General features: G+C 36.7%; 1 protein-coding gene across 3 annotated transcripts in view; it reads right to left on the bottom strand.

Moving 5' to 3' along the window:
• Positions 1-21,526, bottom strand: part of PACRGL (parkin coregulated like) — a 47,007-nt gene that overhangs the window by 15,530 nt on the left and 9,951 nt on the right. The window contains exons 1-6 of one of the 3 annotated variants that reach the window (XM_037829502.1): positions 20,626-20,758; positions 15,937-16,010; positions 15,657-15,811; positions 4,404-4,471; positions 2,830-2,920; positions 5-139 (exon numbers count right to left, since the gene is read on the bottom strand). In XM_037829502.1, the coding sequence (XP_037685430.1) occupies positions 5-139; positions 2,830-2,920; positions 4,404-4,471; positions 15,657-15,811; positions 15,937-15,988 (501 nt within the window). In that variant the 5' untranslated portion in view covers positions 15,989-16,010; positions 20,626-20,758. Of the gene's footprint in view, positions 1-4; positions 140-2,829; positions 2,921-4,403; positions 4,472-15,656; positions 15,812-15,936; positions 16,011-20,625; positions 20,759-21,526 lie in introns of those variants that run through there. The other 2 variants (XM_037829503.1, XM_037829504.1) reach the window with 2 other exon arrangements.

Below are 21,526 nucleotides of genomic sequence, written 5' to 3'. Positions count from 1 at the left end.
ATACCAGAGCCGCCTTTAGCACGGGAACCAGTCTAGGAAGCAAAGGCACAGTTTTTTCAGGAGCACCTTTGACCAAAAGTAACTCTCTAAAACCCTCCTTTGACACAAAGGTGTAAGGATGCTTAGTCTCTCTCAGACCCTGCCAAAGACAAGAAATATGATTCACTACCCATTGGTTATGTTAACAAAACATGCAAAAAAAGTGAATTTTTACTAGTGTATGTGAAAATCAAAAGTTTTATTATGTTTTTCTAGTCGTGGTACATAATTTCAGTAATTACAATTTAAATCACAGAGAAAATGTGGAACAAAGGACATATATGAGACAGGTAGAATCTCAACCCACAGGAGGAAAGGAAAAGAAAAAAGAAAAGTAATAAAAGGAAAAGAAAAAGGAAAGGAAAAGAAACACAAGAAAAAACAAAGAAGGAAGGAATGTAGTAATGAAGGAAGGAAAAAGCAACAGAGAAAGTAAAGGTAAATAAAAACAAAGAAAAAGAAAAAACTCACTGGGATACTAAAAACATATTTTATATATGCTCCCAAACACTGTTTGAAAACACAGCAACTTAGTCTGAAATATGTTTATAACCACTACTTTACAAATGCATAATACCTTGGCCTCTTACTTTTACGGTGATTTTACAACTTATTCAATGAGTTTCTAAAAGATTTTGTGTACCAGGTTATTTCGCTCTTTTTATTTTAAAGTCTTCAACCAGAAAACCTATTTAACTAATTTAGCCATACTTGTAACATTTCCAGTTGTATAGTTCCTTTATATTTAAATATATTAAGATATGAAGAAGGCAAATCTTTCACTATGTGCAAAAAGTGTTATAATATTTTAAATGTCATTTTTAACACTGGAATATGAAATCAAAATGTGAAAGAAACTTGCATAGATCATTTCTCACTAGAACCTTCTCCCTAAATACATTAGAAACAATTAGGTATTATTCATGATTTAACCAATCTCTGAGTCAAGATAAAAGAGAAAAGATAAAAAAGAAATAGCAATATTCCTTTAATTCGACTAATTATTACTTATGAAGTTATTAAGGTGTAACTAGCTATGTCTAGATACATTAACTTTCAACCAATTTGTCCTTTTGATCAAACAATCCTCTTCCCTTTTCTCAATACTCCCCTTTTCTCAATACTATCATGCTTTTGAACACTATGCTGCCAAGGCCACTGGTAACATTATGGAATGTAGGTCCTACAGTCTTAGAAGAACCCCTAACCTCTTCATTTTAGAAATGAGGAATCACGAGTCAAGAGGTGAAGTGGATTTCAATACTAATTCTTCTGCAGTATGTCTTTATTATTAAACAAGTAGAGGGGAAGGCTAAAAAATTCACCAAAGACAGAAATAAAAGCATTAGTGTTGGACAATAGGTACACAAAGGCCAGACTTTCATGTGTTCTAAACTGGAGTCCTTTTAAGGACCCCCCAACATTAAAGCACTACTCTTAGCTGGAGTACGTTTTCAAAGTTATCACTACAGTTTTTTATTAGTCTGAAAAACAGTTTGCTACCAAATATAAAGGGGATAAAGTTTAAAATAGAATGCCACTAAATTCTTTAATATTTAATACCAAGCTTAAAAGGCTTTGATCAGAACTGAATTTCAAAATAGGCTATCCACAAATATGCTGCTTATAATATCAAAATAATTCCACAAGCTGAGCTATAAATTAATAAAAGCAAAATCTTAAAACAATCCTGCAGTCTTTGGTAACATAACATAACTGACATGTTAACATAAGAGATTAAAAGCAAACGGAAAACTAAAGGAGAAACTAGATATTTTGATCCTTCATTATGATTAAGAACTAACGTCTCATTATTTTGTTTTAATAATAAGCCAAATTACACATTTTTCTACTGTGATCTCATCCTGCACTTAGCACTAGTTTTATAGGAAAGACAAGTGTTTCTCAAATAAAGAAAAAAATACATAAATCCTTACATTTCCAATTATATTTTTATATAGATCACTTACTACTCATGGCATTGCCTATTTAGATTTTCAAGGCTTTAATAATTTAATGACCTCTCCACAACAAAAAGCTTCATACTAGACTCTTAAGAAAGTTAAACAGCTAAAAGTGTAAATATATGAAAACTGGTTAATTCATTTCTCAATTTCTGACTCTAATTCTAAGAACAAAATTAATAGGTATCATTGATTCATTTAAGGTTGACACTCCACCAACTTTTCTCCTGACACAAATGCTAAATTATATTAAGGAACTTATCAAAATTTTAAAAAGAAAAAACAAATTCTCTATAAAAATCACCTCCGTGATATGCTACTTAAAATTAATACGTAAGACAAAGTGCTTACAGAATTCTCAAAAAGAACACATAAGTAATAATGTCAGTTCCCTATGAAAATATAACATGCTAAATATGAATGGTTAAGACACTACCACTCACCTTCATCTGCTGTGGATTAAGTTTTAACCCTTGATGTTCTCCTGATATGACTAATTTCAAATAATCTTCCTCTTTATTACAATTCCAAGTTTTTAATTTTTTTTTAAATTTTTGGCATTGAATGTGAATATTTTATCCACTTAGCTACAAATCCCTGTGTGGACTCATTTTTTATTTACAAAGCTGACTGTTTAGTTTCTAATTAACATATTCTAATCACACCTAGTTCCTAGGTTGGATGAAAGAGGAGTGTGATGTTTCATTGTCTATTATTAGGCTTATATTTTCAAAAGTATAGAACGAGATTTACTGAAGTTACCAAATAAAATTTAATGCAATTTTGAAAGGTTTTTTCTTTTCACAAAAATTCAGGGAATATTTACCTCAGCTAAAGTAATAAGAAGAGGATCAAATGGAAGATTTTCAGGAGGACATTCCCACTGTAATCTGTGTTTTACTGAACCATGCACCAATCTAAAATATAAAAGTCATTGCATATAGAAAAAAAATTAATAATGTATTAAACAGTGATTATCTAACATACTCATCTCTTTATAGAACAGAACCATATTATAATTATAATTTATAGAACAGAACCATATTATAATTATTTTGTAACATGTAGGAATACCATGACCATATTTATAAATGTATTATAAGGACATCTTATAATACATATAATCCTTAAAAATCCTACTCTTTCAACAATATTGTTTGGTAACAAACCCAAATGACATTACATTTGTTTAGTTCACACATTTGGTGCTCAAGCATGTCTTTATGCAAAGATTACACTTGAGTCTTAATTACAGCAAAATAGGTAACCTACAAAAGATGAAAACTGCAAACAAGCAAAATATAACAACTTGAACAAATCTGTTTTTATAAAGAACAGTGTTTTTCGGATATATATCATTTAACCCCAACACTAATGATCTGAAGGCAGGGAAGGTTTTATCCTTGTGAACAAGAAGAAAAAAACTGAGATCCATTGAGTGTTACAAAATAGTAGGTCGTTGAATTAGTGTCTCTGCTGCTGCTGCTTTTTTTAACACCATTATTGATTAATACTTAAAGTGTGCAATTTGATATAAAAGTACACCTATGAAACCATCACCATAATCATCACTGTACTTATCCATCACCCACAAACCTTTCATGGTATCCCTTTATAATGATCTCAACATCCTGACTTTTCCTTTAGTGTTACTTTCATAACAGCAAAAGGTCACAGTACTCAGCATTACATATATATATATATATATATATAAGCAAAAATGAGTTGCTGGGGAACTCAAAAAAATAGCTTACACTAGGAATCTAAACATCAACTGAAGAAGAAAGTTTCTTGAGATTATTTTTCATTCAGTTTTCCAAATCTGAAAATGCTTTGAAATACTACACATTTCTTGAATTTGGGGAACAAAAATGAATGGTGCGATTATTCTTTACAAAATGAACATGAAATTTTATATCATCTAGGACAGGCTATAAGTGGATATACTTTGAAGAAATAAATCTTTGTAATATTTCTGATTTCTGTCCAGAAAGATGGCAAGAATTATAGCCAAAGGAAGCAAGAACAGCTAATTAGAAGAAATAAACAATTCCATTATATTGTTAACTTTCACTTTACAAACAAAACAGGATTATATACTTGCAATTTGTCCAAGTTTGTGATTGCTTAAATTGGTTATTTTAGAAACCAGTTCATTCAATTTCTTAAATTATTTGCTAGTTTACTGTGCATCTAACAGCAGTTGTATTTTGGAATTAAAATGGCTTTCTTCACCAATGTCTAGGGACCTATACCAATCCAACAGTCAAACTGTGAAATTCACTTTTACTTCAATCTCACTAGTATACAAGACTCTCAACATATTTAAACTGAATAGTATACTAATTTTACCCAATTAATTTTAATAATATGGTAAGTTATAACTTGCATTGATTTTACCTGCAAGGAATACCTCCTTTAGAGTAAATAGCAGCAAAAGCAGAAGGAGCTCGTGGCTGTTCACCAAACTGAAATAAATTATAAGAACAAAATAAGTATTACCATCACCTTCACTTCCTGATGTATAATCATGTTGTTTCATTCTTTATCAGAATATGTAGATTTACAGAAAAATCATGCAGAAAAGTACAAGTTCCCACATGTTCCGGTTTGCTAATGCTGCCCGTTATGCAAAACACCAGAAATGGATTGGCTTTTATAAAGGGGGTTTATTTGGTTACAAACTTAGTCTTAAAGCCATAAGTGTCCAAGCTATGGCGTCAACAAGTATACCTTCACCATACCAATGGCATCCAGAAAACCTGCTGGGAAGGCACATGGCTGGTGTCTGCTTGCTCCCAGGTTACGTTTCAAAATGACGTTCTCCAAAATGTTGCTCTTGGGGCGTTTTGTCCTCTCTTAGCTGCAGCTCCTTTTCAAAATGTCACTCTCAGTTGCTCTCAGGTTGTGTTTCAAGATGGCGTTCTCCAAAATGTCTCTGTGTCGGCTTCTTGGGGCAAACTCTGGACTAGTACCTCCAAAGCATCAGCAATACTCTGCTTTCAACAGCCGTCTTCAAAATTCTCTATTACTTGCAGCAGCTCCTTCTGTCTGAGCTCTTATACAGGGCTCTAGTAAACTAATCAAGGCCGACAATGAACAGACAGGGCCACACCTCCACGGAAATTATCTAATCAGAGTTATCAACTACAATTGCGTGGGTCATATCTCCATGGAAACAACCTAATCCAAAGGTTCCAACTTAATCAACACTAAAACATCTGCCCCCACAAAACTGCATCAAAGAACAAAGCTTTTTTTATATACAAACTGGTATACCACATATCCCCCTCACACATAGTTTTCCCTATTGTTAACACTTTGCATTAGTGTGGTAACTTTGTTAAAATTGATGAAACAATATTATAATGATACCATTAACTATAATCCATAACTTACGTTCACTGTTTGGGTTATGGAGTCCTACAATTTTTTAATGTCTTTTTTTTTTCCTGGTAACATATGTACAACCTAAAATTTTCCTTTTAACCACATCAAAATTTACAATTCAGTAGTGTTAATTACATTCATAATGCTGTGCTACAACCACCACCACCCATTAATGAAGTTTTCTATCACCCATAACAGAAATTCTGTGCCACTTATGTATTATGTTCCCATCCCCTATCTGCATTCCAGTCCATGACATCTTGGATTCTTGTGTCTGACTCTATGAATTGCATATTCTAATCATTTTAGGTGAGATCATATGGTATTTGTCCTCTGGTGTCTGGGTTATTTCACTCAACATGCTATCTTTTGTAGCATGCATCAAACTTCATTCCTTTTCATGGCTGAATAATATGCCAGTGCATGCATATACATTTTGTTTATCCATTCATCTGCTGATAGACACTTGGGTTGCTTCCCTCTTTTGACAACTGTAAATACTGCCTCCATGAACATCTACCTGTGTGCAAATATTTGCTCCAGTCCCTGCTTTCAATTCTTTAGGGTGTATACCTAAAAATGGGATTGCTGGGTATTCTAGTTTGCTAATGCTGCCGAATGCAAAACACCAGAAATGGATCAGCTTTTATAAAGAGGGTTTATTTGGTTACAAAGTTACAGTCTTAAGGCCATAAAATGTCCAAGGTAAGTCATCAACAATCATGTACCTTCATCGGAGGATGTCCAACAGCATCTGGAAAACCTCTGTTAGCTGGGAAGACACATTGCTGGCGTCTGCTCCTAAGTTCTGGTTTGAAAATGGCTTTCTTCAGGACATTTCTCTCTAGGCCACAGTTCCCCAAAAATGTCACTCTTTTTTTTTTTTTTTTTATTAAACTCAGTTTTATTGAAATACATTCACACACCATACAATCATCCAGGGTATACAATCCACTGTCCACAGAATGATAACATAGTTATGCGTTTATCACCACAATCTATCTCTGAACAAAAAATGTCACTCTTAGTTACTCTTGGGGTGTTTGTCCTCTCTCAGCTTCTCTGGAGCAAAAGTCTGCTTTCAATGGCCGTCTTCAAACTATCTTTCATCTGCATCTCCTGTGCTTTCTTCAAAGCGTCCCTCTTGGCTGTAGCAAGCTCACTCCTTCTGTCTGAGCTTATATAGTGTTCCAGTAAACTAATCAAGGCCCATGCTGAATGCGCAGGGCCACACCTCCATGGAAATTATCCAATTAAAGTCATCACCCACAGTTGGGTGGGTCACATCTCCATGGAAACACTCAAAGAATTACAATCTAATCAATACTGATACATTTGCCCACACAGGATTATATCAAATATAATGGCATTTTGGGGGACAAAATACATTCAAACTGGCACATTCCACCCGCTGGACCCCAAAATGACATGATCTTTCCATATACAAAATACATTCATCCCATCACAATATCACAAAAACTTAAATCATTTCAGTAACAACAGGTAAGTACAAGATCCCATCAAAATCAGTTATAGGCATGGTTTGTCCTAAGGCATAATTCCCCTCTAGCTGTGGACCTGTGAAATTAAGAGTAAGTTATGTACTTCGAATATACAAAGGAGGGACAGCCATGGGGTAAACATTCCCATTGCCATAAGGAGAAACTGAAAGGAAAACAGGGTTAACAGGACCAAAATAGTTCCTAAAACCCGCAAGACAAACGCCATTAGATTTCGAAGTCTGAGTGTCATGTAGAGAAAGACGTTGCATCCTTGGGGCCTGAGAGAGCAGGAGTCTAACTTCCTAAGGGACTTTGCGTCAGCCCTTTTCTCTCCAAATGCTGGGGTGAGTGCTCCAACATAGCCACACACTGGGGAAACCACCTTCTCAAATGTTGGGGCAGCACCTGGATTCTCTTCCATCTCCGGGGCACACGCTCAACCCCTTCAGAAGAGTGGGGTGTGCGACCAGGCTCTCCCCAATTCCCTGGGAATGTGCTCCACCCTCTTTGAGGTCTGAGGTGGCAACACCTTTCCTGAACATCGAGGCGGAAGGCCCACCCTCAACCTCCGGGGCAAACTCACCCTTTCCATGCGTGTGGGTCAGTCCGTTCTCCCAGCCTGGGACCTCTTGACTCCAGACCTCAACCTCCATGGCCCTGTCTTTGAAAAAATTTTTCCTTCAGTTTGTTCCTTGTCTGTCTCCTCCAGTCCAGACTGGCAGCAGCTCTGTCTGTAAAGAGCTAACAAAAATTCTGTTGGCTTCGCATGAAGCACATAGGGGTCAAAGCCATCAGACAATAGGACTTTCCACAAATCCTTTCTGCTTAACTCCTTCTCCAATCTTGGCTTGTACTGAAATGGTGGCTGGGTTCCATGTTTGGTTACATCCTCACATTGGGCTTTAGCTTCTGGGGTTTCACCCCCTGGAAGCCCAGAGTTTTCCAGGCCATCAATTTCCGGTTTCTTTGAAACCAAAAGTTCATTTCTCAGCTTATCTCTGTCCTCTCACATTTTACTATAAGCTGCAAGTAAAAGCCAGGCTACATCTTCTATATTTTGCTTGGAGATCTCATCAGCTAAAATATTCCAGGTTGTCGCTTTCAAATTTTGCCTTCCATCCAATACCAGGACTCAGTTTTGCCAAATTCTCTGCTACTTTAAAACAAGGATTGCCTTTCCCAGTTTGCAACAATATATTATCATTTCTGCTCAAGGCCTCATCAGAAGTATCTTTAGAGTCCATATCTCCACAGTCTCTTCAAAGCAGTTTAGGCCTTTTCTATCAAACTCCTCATAATTCTTCCAGAATCTTCCCCTTATCCATTTAAAAAGCTATTCCAACATGTTTGGTATTTGCAAACTCAGCAGCACCAGCACCCCACTTCTCTGGTACCAAAATCTGTTCTAGTTTGCTAATGCTGCTGGAATGTAAAACACCAGAAATGGATTGTCTTTTATAAAAGGGGGTTTATTTGGTTACACAGTTACAGTCTTAAGGCCATAAAGTGTCCAAGGTAACGTATAAACAATCAGGTACCTTCACTGGAGGATGGCCAATGGCGTCCAGGAAACCTCTATTAGCTGGGAAGGCACGTGGCCGGCGTCTGCACTGGTATTTGGCTTTCAAAATGGTTTTCTCCCAGAACGTTCCTCTCTAGGCTTCAGCTCCTCAAAAATGTCACTCTTAGTTGCTCTTGGGGTGTTTGTCCTCTCTTACCTTCTCCGGAGCAAGAGTTTGCTTTTAATGGCCGTCTTCAAACTGTCTCTCATCTGCAGCTACTCTCAGCTTCTGTGTGTTCTTCAAAGTGTCCTTCTTGGCTGTAGGAAGCTTGCTCCTTCTGTCTGAGCTTATATAGTGCTCCAGTAATTTAATTCAGACCCACCCTGAATGGGTGGGGCAACACTTCCAGGGAAATTATCTAACCAAAGGTCTTGTCCACAGTTGAATGAATCATATCTCCATGGAAACACCCAAAGGATTCCAAAATCTAATCAACACTAATATGTCTGCCCACACAAGACTGAATCAAAGAATATGGCTTTTTCTGGGGGACATAATACATTCAAACCTGCACACTGGGTCATACAGCAATTCAATATGTAGCTTTCTGAGGACTGCCAAACTGTTTTCCACAGCTGCTGTGCCATTTTACATTCCCACCAAAAATGTACAAGTGCTATTTCTCCACATCCTCTCCAACACTTATTTTGTCTTGTTTCTTTAATAGTAGCCATTCTAGCAGGTGTGAAATGGTATGACATCATAGTTTTTTGATTTGCATTTCCTTAATAGCTAATGATGTTGAGTGTCTTTTCATGTACTTATTTCTCATCTGTATATATTCTTTGGAGAAATGTCCATCCAAGTCTTTTGCATATATTTTGTGTAATTTGTCCCTTCATTATTAAGCTGTAGGATTTCTTTTATATTCTGGATATTAAACCCTGCTCAGATGTGTGGTTTCCAAATATTTTCTCCCATTCTGTAGGTAGTCTTTATTTTCATGATGAAACCCTCTGAAGCACTAAAGTTTCTAATTTCAATGAAATCTCAGTTATCTATTTTTTTTTATTTGTTGCTCCTGCTTTTGGGATAAAGTCTAAGAAACTATTGCCTAACACAGGGTCCTGAAGGTGCTTTCCTAGTTTTCTTCTAGTAGTTTTACAGTTATGGTACTTATATTTAGGTCTTTCATCCATTTCGAGTTAATTTTTGTATATAGTGTGAGGTATGAGTCCACCTTCATTCTTTTGCATATGGCTATCCAGGTTACCCAGAACCATTTGTTGAAGAGATTATTCTTTCTCCATTGACTGAACTTAACACCCTCAACATAAATCAATTGGCCACAGATGTGAGGATTTATTTCTGAACTCTCAATCCAATTCCAATGGTCTATATATCTGTCCTTCTGCCAGGACCAGGCTGTTTTGGTTACTGTAGTTTTGTAATAAGTTTTAAAATCTGCAAGTGAGAATTCTCCAACTTCATTCTTGTTTTTCAAGATAATTTTGCTATTTGTTGCCCCTTACTCTTCCATATAAATTTGATGACTGGCTTATCCATTTCTACAAAGAAAGCTGTTGGGATTTCGATTGGGATTGTGTTGAATCTGTAAATCACTTTGTACAGAATTGGCATTCAAAAATATTTAATCTTCCAATCCATGAACATGGTATGTCCTTCCACGTATTCTAGTTATCTTTAATTTCAGCAATGTTTTATAGTTTTCCTTGTATGAGTCCTTTACATACTTGGTTAAATTTATTCCTAGATATTTGACTCTTTTAGTTGCTCATATAAGTGGAAACTATTTCTTGATTTCCTTTTCAAATTGTTCATTACTAATGTATAGAAGCACTACTGACTTTTGCATGTTGACTCTGCAACTTTGCTGAATTCATTAATTAGCTCTTGGAGTTCTGTGGTGGTTTTTCAGGATTTTCTGTATATGGGATCATATCATCTGCAAATAAGGAAAGTTTTACTTCTTGCCAACTTGGATGACTTTTACTTCTTTTTCTTGCCTAGTAACTCTGAAAAGAACTTCCAGTACAATGTTGAATAAATGACCATCTTTGTCTTGTTCCTGATCTTAGGGGAAAGCTTTCAGTCTTCCACCATTAAGTAGGATATTAGAGATGGATTTTTCATATATGCCCTTTATCATGTTGAGGAAGTTTTCTCATAGACCTAATTTTCTGGGTGTTTGGATCAAGTAGTAGTGCTGGATTTCATCAAATGCCTTTGCTGCATCAATTAGATGAACATGTTGTTTTTTGTTTTGTTTTGTTTTTTTCTTCCTTCTATTAATGTGGTATATTACATTAATTGATTTTATGTTGAACCATGCTTGCATATGTGGGATAAATCCCACTTGATTATGGTGTATAATACTTTTAACATGCAGCTGGACTCAAATTGCTGTTATTTTGTTGAGAATTTTTATACCTTTACTCATGAGGGATATTGGTCTGCAATTTTGTTTTCTTGTGGCTTTTTAAATCTTTGCCTGGCTTTGGGATTAGAGTGATGTTGTCCTCATAGAATGAGTTAGGCATGTACCCTTCTCTTCAATTTTTTTGGAATTTTTTGCTGAAATTAATCAAACAAAACTAGAATACATGGAAGGACACACTATGTGCATGGATTGGAAGATTAAATATTGATGAATGCCAATATTAATTCTTCTTGGAATATTTGGTAAAACTCACCAGAAGCCATCCGATTCTGGACTTTTCTTTTTTGAGAGGTTTTGATTATTGATTTACTCTCTTTACTTGTTGTTGGTCTGTTGAGGTCTATTTCTTCTTTAGTCAGTGTAGGTAGTTTATGTGTTTATAAGTATTTGTCCATTTCATCTAGGTTATCTAATTGTTGACATACAGTTGGGCCCTCTTAAAATTCTTTTTATTTCTGTGGGGTTGGTAGTGATGTGAGCCCTTTCATTTAAAATTTTTGTGTTCTATTTTTTGTCAGCTAAGCTAAAGGTTTGTCAATTTTATTGATGTTTTCAAAGAAGAAACTTTAGGTTTCATTAATTCTCTTCATTGTATTTTTATTTTGCTTCATTTATCTCCACCCTGGTTGTCATTACCTTATTCTGCTCACTGTAGGTTTAGTTTGCTCTTCTTTTCCTAGTACCTACAGTTGTGAGGTTAGGTCTCTGACTTAATAATTTCCTTCTTTTTTAATGTAAGCACTTAGAGCTATAAATTTCCCTCTCAGCATTGCCTTTTCTGTGTCCCATGTTTTGGTATTTGTGTTTCTGTTTTCATTTGCCTCAAGATATTTACTAATCTCCTCATGATTTCTTCTTTGATCTGTTGGTTGTTTAACAGCATGTCATTTAATTTCCACGTATTTGTGAATTTTTCAGTCATCCTCTGCTATTGATTTCTGGCTTCATTCCACTGTGGTCAGAGATGATACATTGTATGATTTTAACACTTAAAATTATTGAGATTTGTTTTGTGACCTAACTTATGGTGAATCGTGGGGAATGACGCATGTGCGTTAGAGAAGAATGTTCATTCTGATATTGTTGGGTGAAGTTCTCTATATATGTATGGTAGGTCTAGTTGGTTTACAGTAGCATTCAAGTCTTCTTTATCCTCAATTGATCTTTTGTCTAAATGTTCTAGCCACGATTGAAAATGGTGTACAGTCTCCTACTATTAATGTAGAAACATCCATTTCTCCCTTTGAATCTGTCAATATATGCTTTGTATTATTTGGAGCTCTGCCATTAGGTACATATATAGTTGTAACTGTTATGTTTTCCTGTTGAATTGACCTCCTCATCAGTATATATTGTCTTTTTTCCCTCCTAAGTTTTTTACTTGAAGTTTATTTTAACTGGTATTAGTTTAGCAACCCCAGCTCTCTTTTGGTTACTCTTTGCATGGTATATTTTTTTCCATTCTTTCACTTTCAACCTATTCATATATTTGAACTTAAGGTGAGTCTCTCATAAAACAGCACAGCTGGGTCATGCTTTTATATCCCTTTTGCCAATCTCTGACTTTTGACTGGACAGTTTAATTCATTACATTTAATGTTAATGCATTACTTTCTTCTGCCATTTTACTTTTTGGTATTTGCAAGTCTTGTGCCTTTTTTGCCCAATTCTGGGAGGGCAAGCCAGTGGCAAGTTATCTTGCTTCAGTATTTCAGGCTGCTACCCAATAGACTGGCACCAACATACAGTATGTGCACAAGGGTTACTATGCACATTGTCAGGTAGCCTCAAGTAGAGTGCAAGCCAGCTCCACACCACGCCATGGAGTGGATGGGTGTCGGGCCAGTCAGGGTGCCAGGAGCTTCTCTTACCACTTTTTTAAAGTTTCATTTTCTTGATTAGGCACTTGCATAGTTATTGAAACCCTTTAATTGTTTTTAGGAGGGAGGAAGATGGCTCTGACAGTTTTTGCTAATTGTTCAAAGATTCTGTGGGGGAACAGAATCCTGTACCTTCTTTTGCCACTATTTTGGTGACCATTGTGCCAGTTTGGATATATTATGCTCCCAGAAAAAGACATATTCCTTGATGCAATCTTGTGGGGCAGATGTTATTAGTGTTGATTAGGCTGGAACCTATTGATTGAGTGTTTCCATGGAGATGTGACTCATTCAGATGTGGGCAAGACCTTTGATTGGATAATTTCCATGGAGGTGTTACCCACCCATTCAGGGTGAGTCTTAATTAAATCACTGAAGTCATATAAAAGAGCTGACAAACAGAAGGAACTCAGAGCAGCTGTGAGTGACATTTTGGAGACAGCCATTGAAAGCAGACTTATGCTATCCCAGAGTTTGCTCCAGAGAAGCTAAGAGAGGACAAAATAGTCCCGAAAATACTAACGAGTTCCTTGGTCTGAAACGCTATAAAAGTTTCACTCACTAAGTTTACTTACCAGAAACTTAAGTCCCCCAAAGTGTTCCTATGCCAGGTAAGTCCCCAAATCCTGAGGCAACAGCCTCTCCAAGAACATTAACCAGATACAGCCCCCTTCCCCATAATATCAACACCCCTTTTCAATATGAACAAGTTAGGTTGGTCACTGCCCAGATATCCCTGAAGATTGAGACAATGATCAAAGGAGAGAGAGGAGTAGCAACTGACAAGATAGGATTTAACAAAGGATTATGAATACTGAATCTTTATGTAAACAGCTTTTTTGTTTGTTTTTAGTCTCTAGGGTACTAGAATAGCTAGAAGGAAATAATTGACATGACGGAATTGTAACATATAACAAGCTTCCAAATTTGCTCTATAGCTACTTGTTACATTATACTTTGAAAGTTATTAAATTTTTGTATATATTTTATATTTCACAATAAGGAAATAATTGAAATTGTGGAACTGTAACCCATAACATTCTTTGAAATTTGCTCTATAACTACTTGTTAAATCGTACTTTAAATGTAATCTCTTTTCTGTATATATATTTCACAATAAAAAAAAATGAAAAAAATGGTGAAATCTCATTAGAACAACACTATTATTATAACAGAAGATTCATTTACAAAGCTTAATCAATGATCTGTGTAATAACGTACAGCAACTAACACTGCATTGACCTAGTTATAATTCCTTCTAAAGAAGAAAAATAAATTTAAAAATTGTTTTCAAGTAATCATACCAGGTAAGAAAATGACTTGAAAAAGTATCATTTGTATTGGGAGAAAAATAAGCAAGACAAATACGTATTAACACTTTTTTAGTTCTACACCTATTACCAAATGATTTTACTCTTTGGTCCCACAGACCACAGAAATAATCCCTAAATTTCCAAAACACCCAAGAAACCAAATTTCTGATTCAAATTTTAAACAATTCCGCTCTTTCCTTTCTAACTTTTTACAGAGATAATCATAGCTGCATCTTTCACAGACTCACAACTTTTTTCTCTACTACTGGGTTTTTATCAAAAGTCAATTAGGGAAAAATTTGTTCTCCCATTCAATTTTTAACAATATCATCACAGACCATATCTTAATTCTGAAACAATATTACTAAATTTCTACATTTAATTGGGATTTTTTTAAAAAAGGAACTTTTTGAAACAGTGAAACACTTGAGATTCATGCCTATTAAAATGCATAAATCCTAAGAATACAGATCAGTGAATTCTCAAAGAGTGAACACACTTGTAGACAAACTAAATGTTACCAATACATTAGAAGACTAAGCACTGCTTCTCTCCTATCCACCTTCTTTCCCAAAGGTAAATACAATACTATCCTGACTCCCAACATCTCTGACTTATTTTGGATTCACAGTTTTTTCAAATACTCTATTCTCAGGTCAAATAATTAAATTATTTAGCAAAACTTTCCTTAATGTCTAATAAAATTTTAAGCTAGGACCACTAAATATTGTTGACCTACAAAAATTTTTATTAAAAGAGGGAAGAAATATTAAGTGTCACCATGAACTTACAACTAAATATGAGAAAAGGAAGGAACAGAAAGGAGATATTAAAGCATTCTTCAGCTATTCTACTTCCTTGAAACCATGCAGATTATAGAAAGACAGAAATAAACATACGCTCAAACTATTTTTCATTTGTCCTTTTGTAAAGTCAGACAATCTTCTTCTGCCTCAAATAATACCTTGTACCCTTTAAGTATCTGTTCATGTTTTACTTGCCATCGGCCAGGTGCCTCAGCCACTCTCATAATACTCTTTGAAGGTTGAAACCACTATTATCTTATTCTATGTAGCATTGGGCATGGGCCAGACAACAACCTAGTGGTATTTCTCACGTGTGTTTACTTTTTGATAATTCACTGATCTACACTCTTATAATTTGTGCACTTTCATGTACATAAATCTCATTTGTTAAATCTGATTAAATTGATGTGAGAGGACAAGAGGCTAATTTACATATCATAAAAGAATAGCATGTAATTAATCCCATAGCAAATGAAAATGAGTTTATTCACTGGTAGCAAGAAATAAAATAAATGTGGTAAACAGAGATTTGCTGTACACTCTACAATGTTCATTCATGAATGGGATAGGATATACCAAGACAGATTAATCCCTAATCTATACCTTTTCACCTCTACACCCACTCCCACATATACATCAGTCAACTCTCCTTCTTTACCACCACTACCATACTGTCCATCTTTCATTGTCAGCTCAAAAAATAGAAAAGAAACTCAGCACAGCATTCCGAATGGTCTGACGGTGTGCTAAATATTTATTTGAGAAAATCCACTAAATTAGGAATCTTTTTCATACGTACCGGGTTAATGGTTTTAGGGTTAAGTTTATCACTTGGTCGAGGATGAAGTTTTTTTACAGATTCTGGAGAACAGCTTGATGAAGAGTATTTGCTTTGTTGAACTGTAGTCCTCTGTTTTATTTGTGCACTTGATGATGTCCTTTGATCAGAGTTAACTGGAAAAATCAGAAAACAACAATTAAAAGGCGAAAGCCATTAATGTTAACCATCCATTCATCTATGTAACTGAATGTGTCATTTATAAAATTCACCTCTTCATTTAAAAAGCAAAGTTCTGTACCTGTTCCTCTGTTTCTCAGCTGTACACCTCCATGGCAGTCAGATTTCTGCATTGCTTCCTTTTTATTCCTGAAACTAAACGAAACTTGATTTAAAAAAAAAAATTCCTTTGGAGGGGAGTTAATTACCAATATAAAGACCAAAACAGAACAGAGTAGAACATAGCAAAAGACACATAAAAAGGTGTTATATGGAGCAAAACACCTAAAGATACTAACGAAAAAATGAAATTTATGCCAACTACAATAATATCAATAATGGCAAATTAAAAATCATCTGTGGGGAAACATGTAAACACAAGGGGTTTTTTGTTTTATTTTTTTTTTTTTTTCCTTTTCCCATTCAAATCATCAAAATATATTGCTGGAAATTCAATTGCAATCCTCTGGCCATATTCAGAAAACCCAGACTACATTTTTGAAAGAGATAATAGGTATACCCCTTATCTTCTCCATCTTCTCTGGCCTCCAAAGTAATACCTGCATATCAAGTTCTACTTTTCCAGTGACATAATGCACGCTCCTACCCAACAAGCCCTTAAACTGAACATAATCAAAAAGTGAGCTTATAACACTAAATTTATGAAGGCTTTGTTAATTGAAGGTACCACCAGCTTTCTCATCCCCCAAGCTGAATAACTTTGGATCACATCTTTGTCTCCTTTTCCTTCATGTCCTAACTTTCACATCCTATACCTACCTCTTTTCCTTCACATCCTATACCTACCCCTACAGATGTGATCAATGTAGCGTGATGTGGTAGAAAGAACTGTGGGTCAGATCTGGGTCTACATCTCAGCTCTATCAATTAGGACGTACATGAATTTAGATGTATTACTTACTAAGCCTCAATTTCCTGACCTATCAAAGGGAGGGAGTATAACAAGCCTACTAGGGCTATTATCGAGGAATAATTGAGATAATGTATGAAGTTGCTCACCCAGAAGGTGGCATGTGCTAACCAGTCAGGGAACTTGGGTTCACTTCTCCCCCTTTCACAATTCACTCTTTTCTGTACTAGTTCATAGGACCCACGAATCCCTGTCTAATCTACCTAAATTATCTCTACACTTTTATCTCAAACCCAGGTCACCTCCCCCACTACCACCACCACCACCTCCAGATTCATATACCACCTGCCTGCTTCAAGGTACTTCTAGGCCTAGCTCCAATTTCAAGTTCCATGAAGCCTTTTCTGGTCTACTCTGTTTCTTAACTGTACATCATCTCCATGGTACTCTGATTTCTGCACTGTTTCCTTCTTACCTCTCACTTTCAGGACACTATGGCATTCTTTCTTTAGTGCACTTTCCATTTTATGCCTTTAATATAGTCATTCTATATGTGACTGTCCCTCAACTACAGTGCAAGATATTCCCTTAAAGAAACACAGCTGTTTTCTTCCATTTTCAAATGGAAGCTTTTCAGATACTTGAGGACATTCACTCTCAACCCCTTAACTTTTCTCTTTTTAAGGATAAACACTGATAATTTCCTAAACAACTTCTCCCAGATTATTTTAATCTACTTGACAAACGAGAAATCTTCAAAAGGAGGTCAAAGCTCTACTTAATAAAATTTAGCTCAAAAATATTTCAAACATGATTTGACCAGATCAGAGTGTCAGGTACAGATAAACTAAATGAAGCATTATCTCTGCACACAGAATAATTTTTAAATTAATTTCTATTTTAAAAATTTAATACATTGGCCTCAATTTTTCATTTTACTACCCAGAGATGAATTACTTCCCAACATCACACTTCACATTTACCCCTAAGGCATTTTCTAGTAATAAAGTAATTAATATCTCCTGAAATTTGTTGAGGAAGTCACCGACACAAGCTCAGCACCATCTCCCAGTCTCACCTCCCCACCTCCCACAACTGGGGGTGAGGGAATATTAGGTCTAATGCAAAGACCTGACCAGAACTTAAACCAAGAAACCTGGAACAAGCAGCCCCAGATGCTTGTCAGGGCCAGAAAATCTCTGGCAGGGCTCCCTCCTCCCAGGGTAGATAAATACCCACCCTGGCAGCACAAACTTGTCTCTCTCTCCCCTGCAATGCAAAGTGGGGCATGCAGAGCTGCCATCCACAGGAGACCAACCATGATGGGATCTCATCCCCTGCTATTTTGGACCCTTTGTGCTATGTAAGTAATAAAGCTGACATTTGCTAAAAGTTTCTGTTGTGTCTGAGCCTGTGTTCCCATGATGCACTGTGTAGTAACTTGCTACACAAAATTTGTCAAATAATATTCTAAGATAAGTTAAGGCAGGCTTTAAATACTTTAACCTAATTCTGCACTTCAAAGATCATTTGACAAGTATTTATGGAACCCAGCCTTTACATCAGAAACCATTCAATCTGCTGAGATACAACAGAGAACAAGAAGGAAAAGGTCCCTGCCTTCATGGAACTTATTTTCTATTAAAGAGACAGACAATAAACAAATGGAAAAATAAAAGAAAAAAAGAAAAATATCAGCTTATAGCACACTATAGGAAATTAAATCAGGTGATGAGACAGTGACTGAGAGATTCCTTTGGATTGAGAGGTCAGAAAGAAGTTGTTCATGTCAGCAAGATGGAAGAGCATCTCAAACAGAGGGAATGGTTTGAAGAAACCCTTGGGAAAGAACAAGCTTGGCGTTGTCAAGAAACTGAAAGAAGGCTAGAATAGCTAAAGCACAGTAGGTGTGGAAAAGCATGGTATGAAATCAGGCAAAATGTAGGCCTTGCAAACGACAATAAGGCCTTGTAAGGCAGAATAAAAAGCTTGCATTTTATTCTATTGTTCTGAGAAACTCCTGGACAGAAATGATATGATCTAAGATTCTGTTAAAAAAATTATTAAAAAGTTCCTAACTGGGGATAATTACAGTAACTCCTGTAAAGTGTTGAGGAAGACTAGTGGGTTGATATACGTAAAACATTTAGAAAAGTAGTGCTTGGCACCTAGTAAGTGCTATTTGAGTATTAGTTATTACTATCATTGTGTTTAAAATACTAGTTGCTTTTTAGTATTTGTGTTACTATTAATGGTATGATCAGTGTGACTATGTATGTTACATTCTTTTTGAAAAAAATTAACACCTTGGGATACAGCATTCTGAAGACCCAGCTTAAGTTCCATCTCTTTTGTTCCTAAGTGTTTATAGCTATCATAGATGAAAAAGATGCATCCACAAGGTGCTTACCCATAAACAGAAAAAGTGCATAGTTGGCCACACCAAATCATGAAGAAAGTTTCTCAACACTACCTATCAATTAGCAAAAAGTTCTGCTGGAACTCGATGCACAATTCCTATCTTTTTTCGTGTCAAAAAGTTCTTCTTGAAGCATACTAATGAGAACATGCTGCATTTTTATATTTTGAGTTCATAAAGTCACTGAAACTCTTCACTTGGAAGACCTAAACATGCTAGAAAATTGAGCCCCCCAGCTCCCCAAATTTTCAAGAACACAGGACAGTTTTTATGTGTAATATACTTATGTAATTTTTAGCAACACACACACACAATGCAAACGTTTCCACATCAACTTTCAAAACACCCCATATCAAGAGTTTGTTTTCAAAACAATTACTTTTTCTCTTATTGTTAAAATTATCAACTTCAACCTTAAGAACAAATAAAGCATACTCAGTTTAAAAAATAAAGCATATTAATAACAAACTTGGAATATGAGGTGTTTTTAAGAAAAAAAAAAACACTTAATCTATCTTACTCTCAACACCTCCTTTGAGTACTCTTCCAGAAGATAACACATGGAGAGTGTTGTAAAGGGGGTGTGGGAGGGAGTTAAAAAGTGAGAACTTTTTTTTGCGTTTTATATATTATCAAGGTCACCCCCCACTCTATTACAAAACAATATAAAGATTCTAAATATACACTAGAATCCATAAATCTACAAATCCACTTAACCAGGCACATCTAAACTAAGTCACAACATGTTGAGAGCAAAGGAAACAAGACAGGGCCCCACTATGGAACCCCAACTTTTCTCCTAGTCTTTCTCAGGCGCTGTAGGTCCTCTACAAAGGAAGGGGATCTGTCAATGCTGGGAAAGCCTATTTCCTATCATTGTTTAGATAGCTCATATATCCTATTTCTTTCTTTATACGTGCTTTCTTTCCACACTCAACTTTTGTGACCACTGCATGCTATATTCTCAGGGGCAGAGGCTACGTTTTTTCCTACTCTAACCCGGTGTCTAGGAAGTTCCAGGACTGTAATAGGTCTTATTCCATCGTTAAAGATCCTTCAAATTCCAAAGCGAAAGAGCCCAATAGCCACCCACCGCAAACCCTTTTACTCTAAAGAATATCCAAAGGACCACTATTAAGGGTTTTTTAATTTGCTTTCCATTTTTTCAGTCCCCACCCACCCACACTTCCAAAAATACCTAAGAACAGTTCAATGGCAAGGTGGATTTTAAAATGGACGGGGGAGTGGAGGTGGCGGGTGTGGGGCAGTGGCGGCAGGGGCCAACTAAGACCAGGGAAGGTTACTCTCAGTTGAAGCCGGAAAAGGAAAAGAAAGGAAGGGCGCTGGGATCCCTACGGTCCTTAGCAACGGGCCAGCGGACCTAGCAACAGACTCGGGCAAAAGCCTGCTCTGGCCGAGAGCGTGCGGGCAGCGCCGCAAGGTTCCACCCACGGCCCACGGCTCTGGGGACCGGTTCCTACCGCGTCTCTATCCCGCCTCGATCTGCAAACCAACAACTGCTCTAGGCAGGGCTTTCAGCGGCCACTTGCACAGCCAACAGCCGCCTCTCCCGCCACCGCTGAAGAAGAACGTGGGCAACTAGCGCCCACGGATCGGAAGGCGCCGTATAGTGACGTCAGACGCGCGCTGCGTCCTCTGAACCAATAGCAGGTAAACTGCGGGAGCGCCGGAAGGAAGAGGGTTGCCCCGGTAACGAGATGCCTTGAATAGGGAAGGTAGCTCCCGGGCGAAAGGCTTAGGGTCTGTGCTGACGAAAGGCGCCTGATTGAGGATGTTTTCGAAAAGAGAAATCTGGGGAGCAGAAGAGAGGACAGAGTCCCAGTATCCTGTGCCTCAGCCTTTCCCCGGTCCGTCTGCTTAACTAATTTAGACTTATTTCGCATACGTAGAAGTCGGCACACGCCAAGTGTCCTGCTCTAATCTCTGTGAGCTGGGCCATCAGCTCTCTCCGGACTCTTCAGGACTGACAACCGCAGCCATCTGCCTGCCCAGCTTTAGAATTTCGTTGTACTTTCTTGTCATATCTTACTAATTCATATACTATTGCATTCAACTCCATAATACATCCACATTTTAGGGGTAAAAAAACGTGGTTTTGTCCTCCGGATTATTTTAGTAAAACTGATGCTGCGGCAAATACGTGCTGCCTTGCATTCCACCAGAAATAACAGTTTGTACTGTCATAGTAAAAAGCCTAAGCCCTTTCAGTCCTGTCTGCTGAATCCCTCTCTTGTTGCCAACCCATAGCCTTAACTTTTTGCCCAAGTAACACCTAACTAGACAACTGGCATTGCCTGAATACTCCAGGCTGTTTAATCCCTCCATGCCCTTGCAACCTCCACAGATCCCACTGATTCTTCA

The sequence above is a fragment of the Choloepus didactylus genome, chromosome 3, assembly GCF_015220235.1.
Source record: "Choloepus didactylus isolate mChoDid1 chromosome 3, mChoDid1.pri, whole genome shotgun sequence".
Classification (NCBI taxonomy): Eukaryota; Metazoa; Chordata; class Mammalia; order Pilosa; family Megalonychidae; genus Choloepus; species Choloepus didactylus.
Note: the sequence above shows the minus strand (reverse complement) of the source record. Positions and strands in the feature narration are given on the sequence as shown.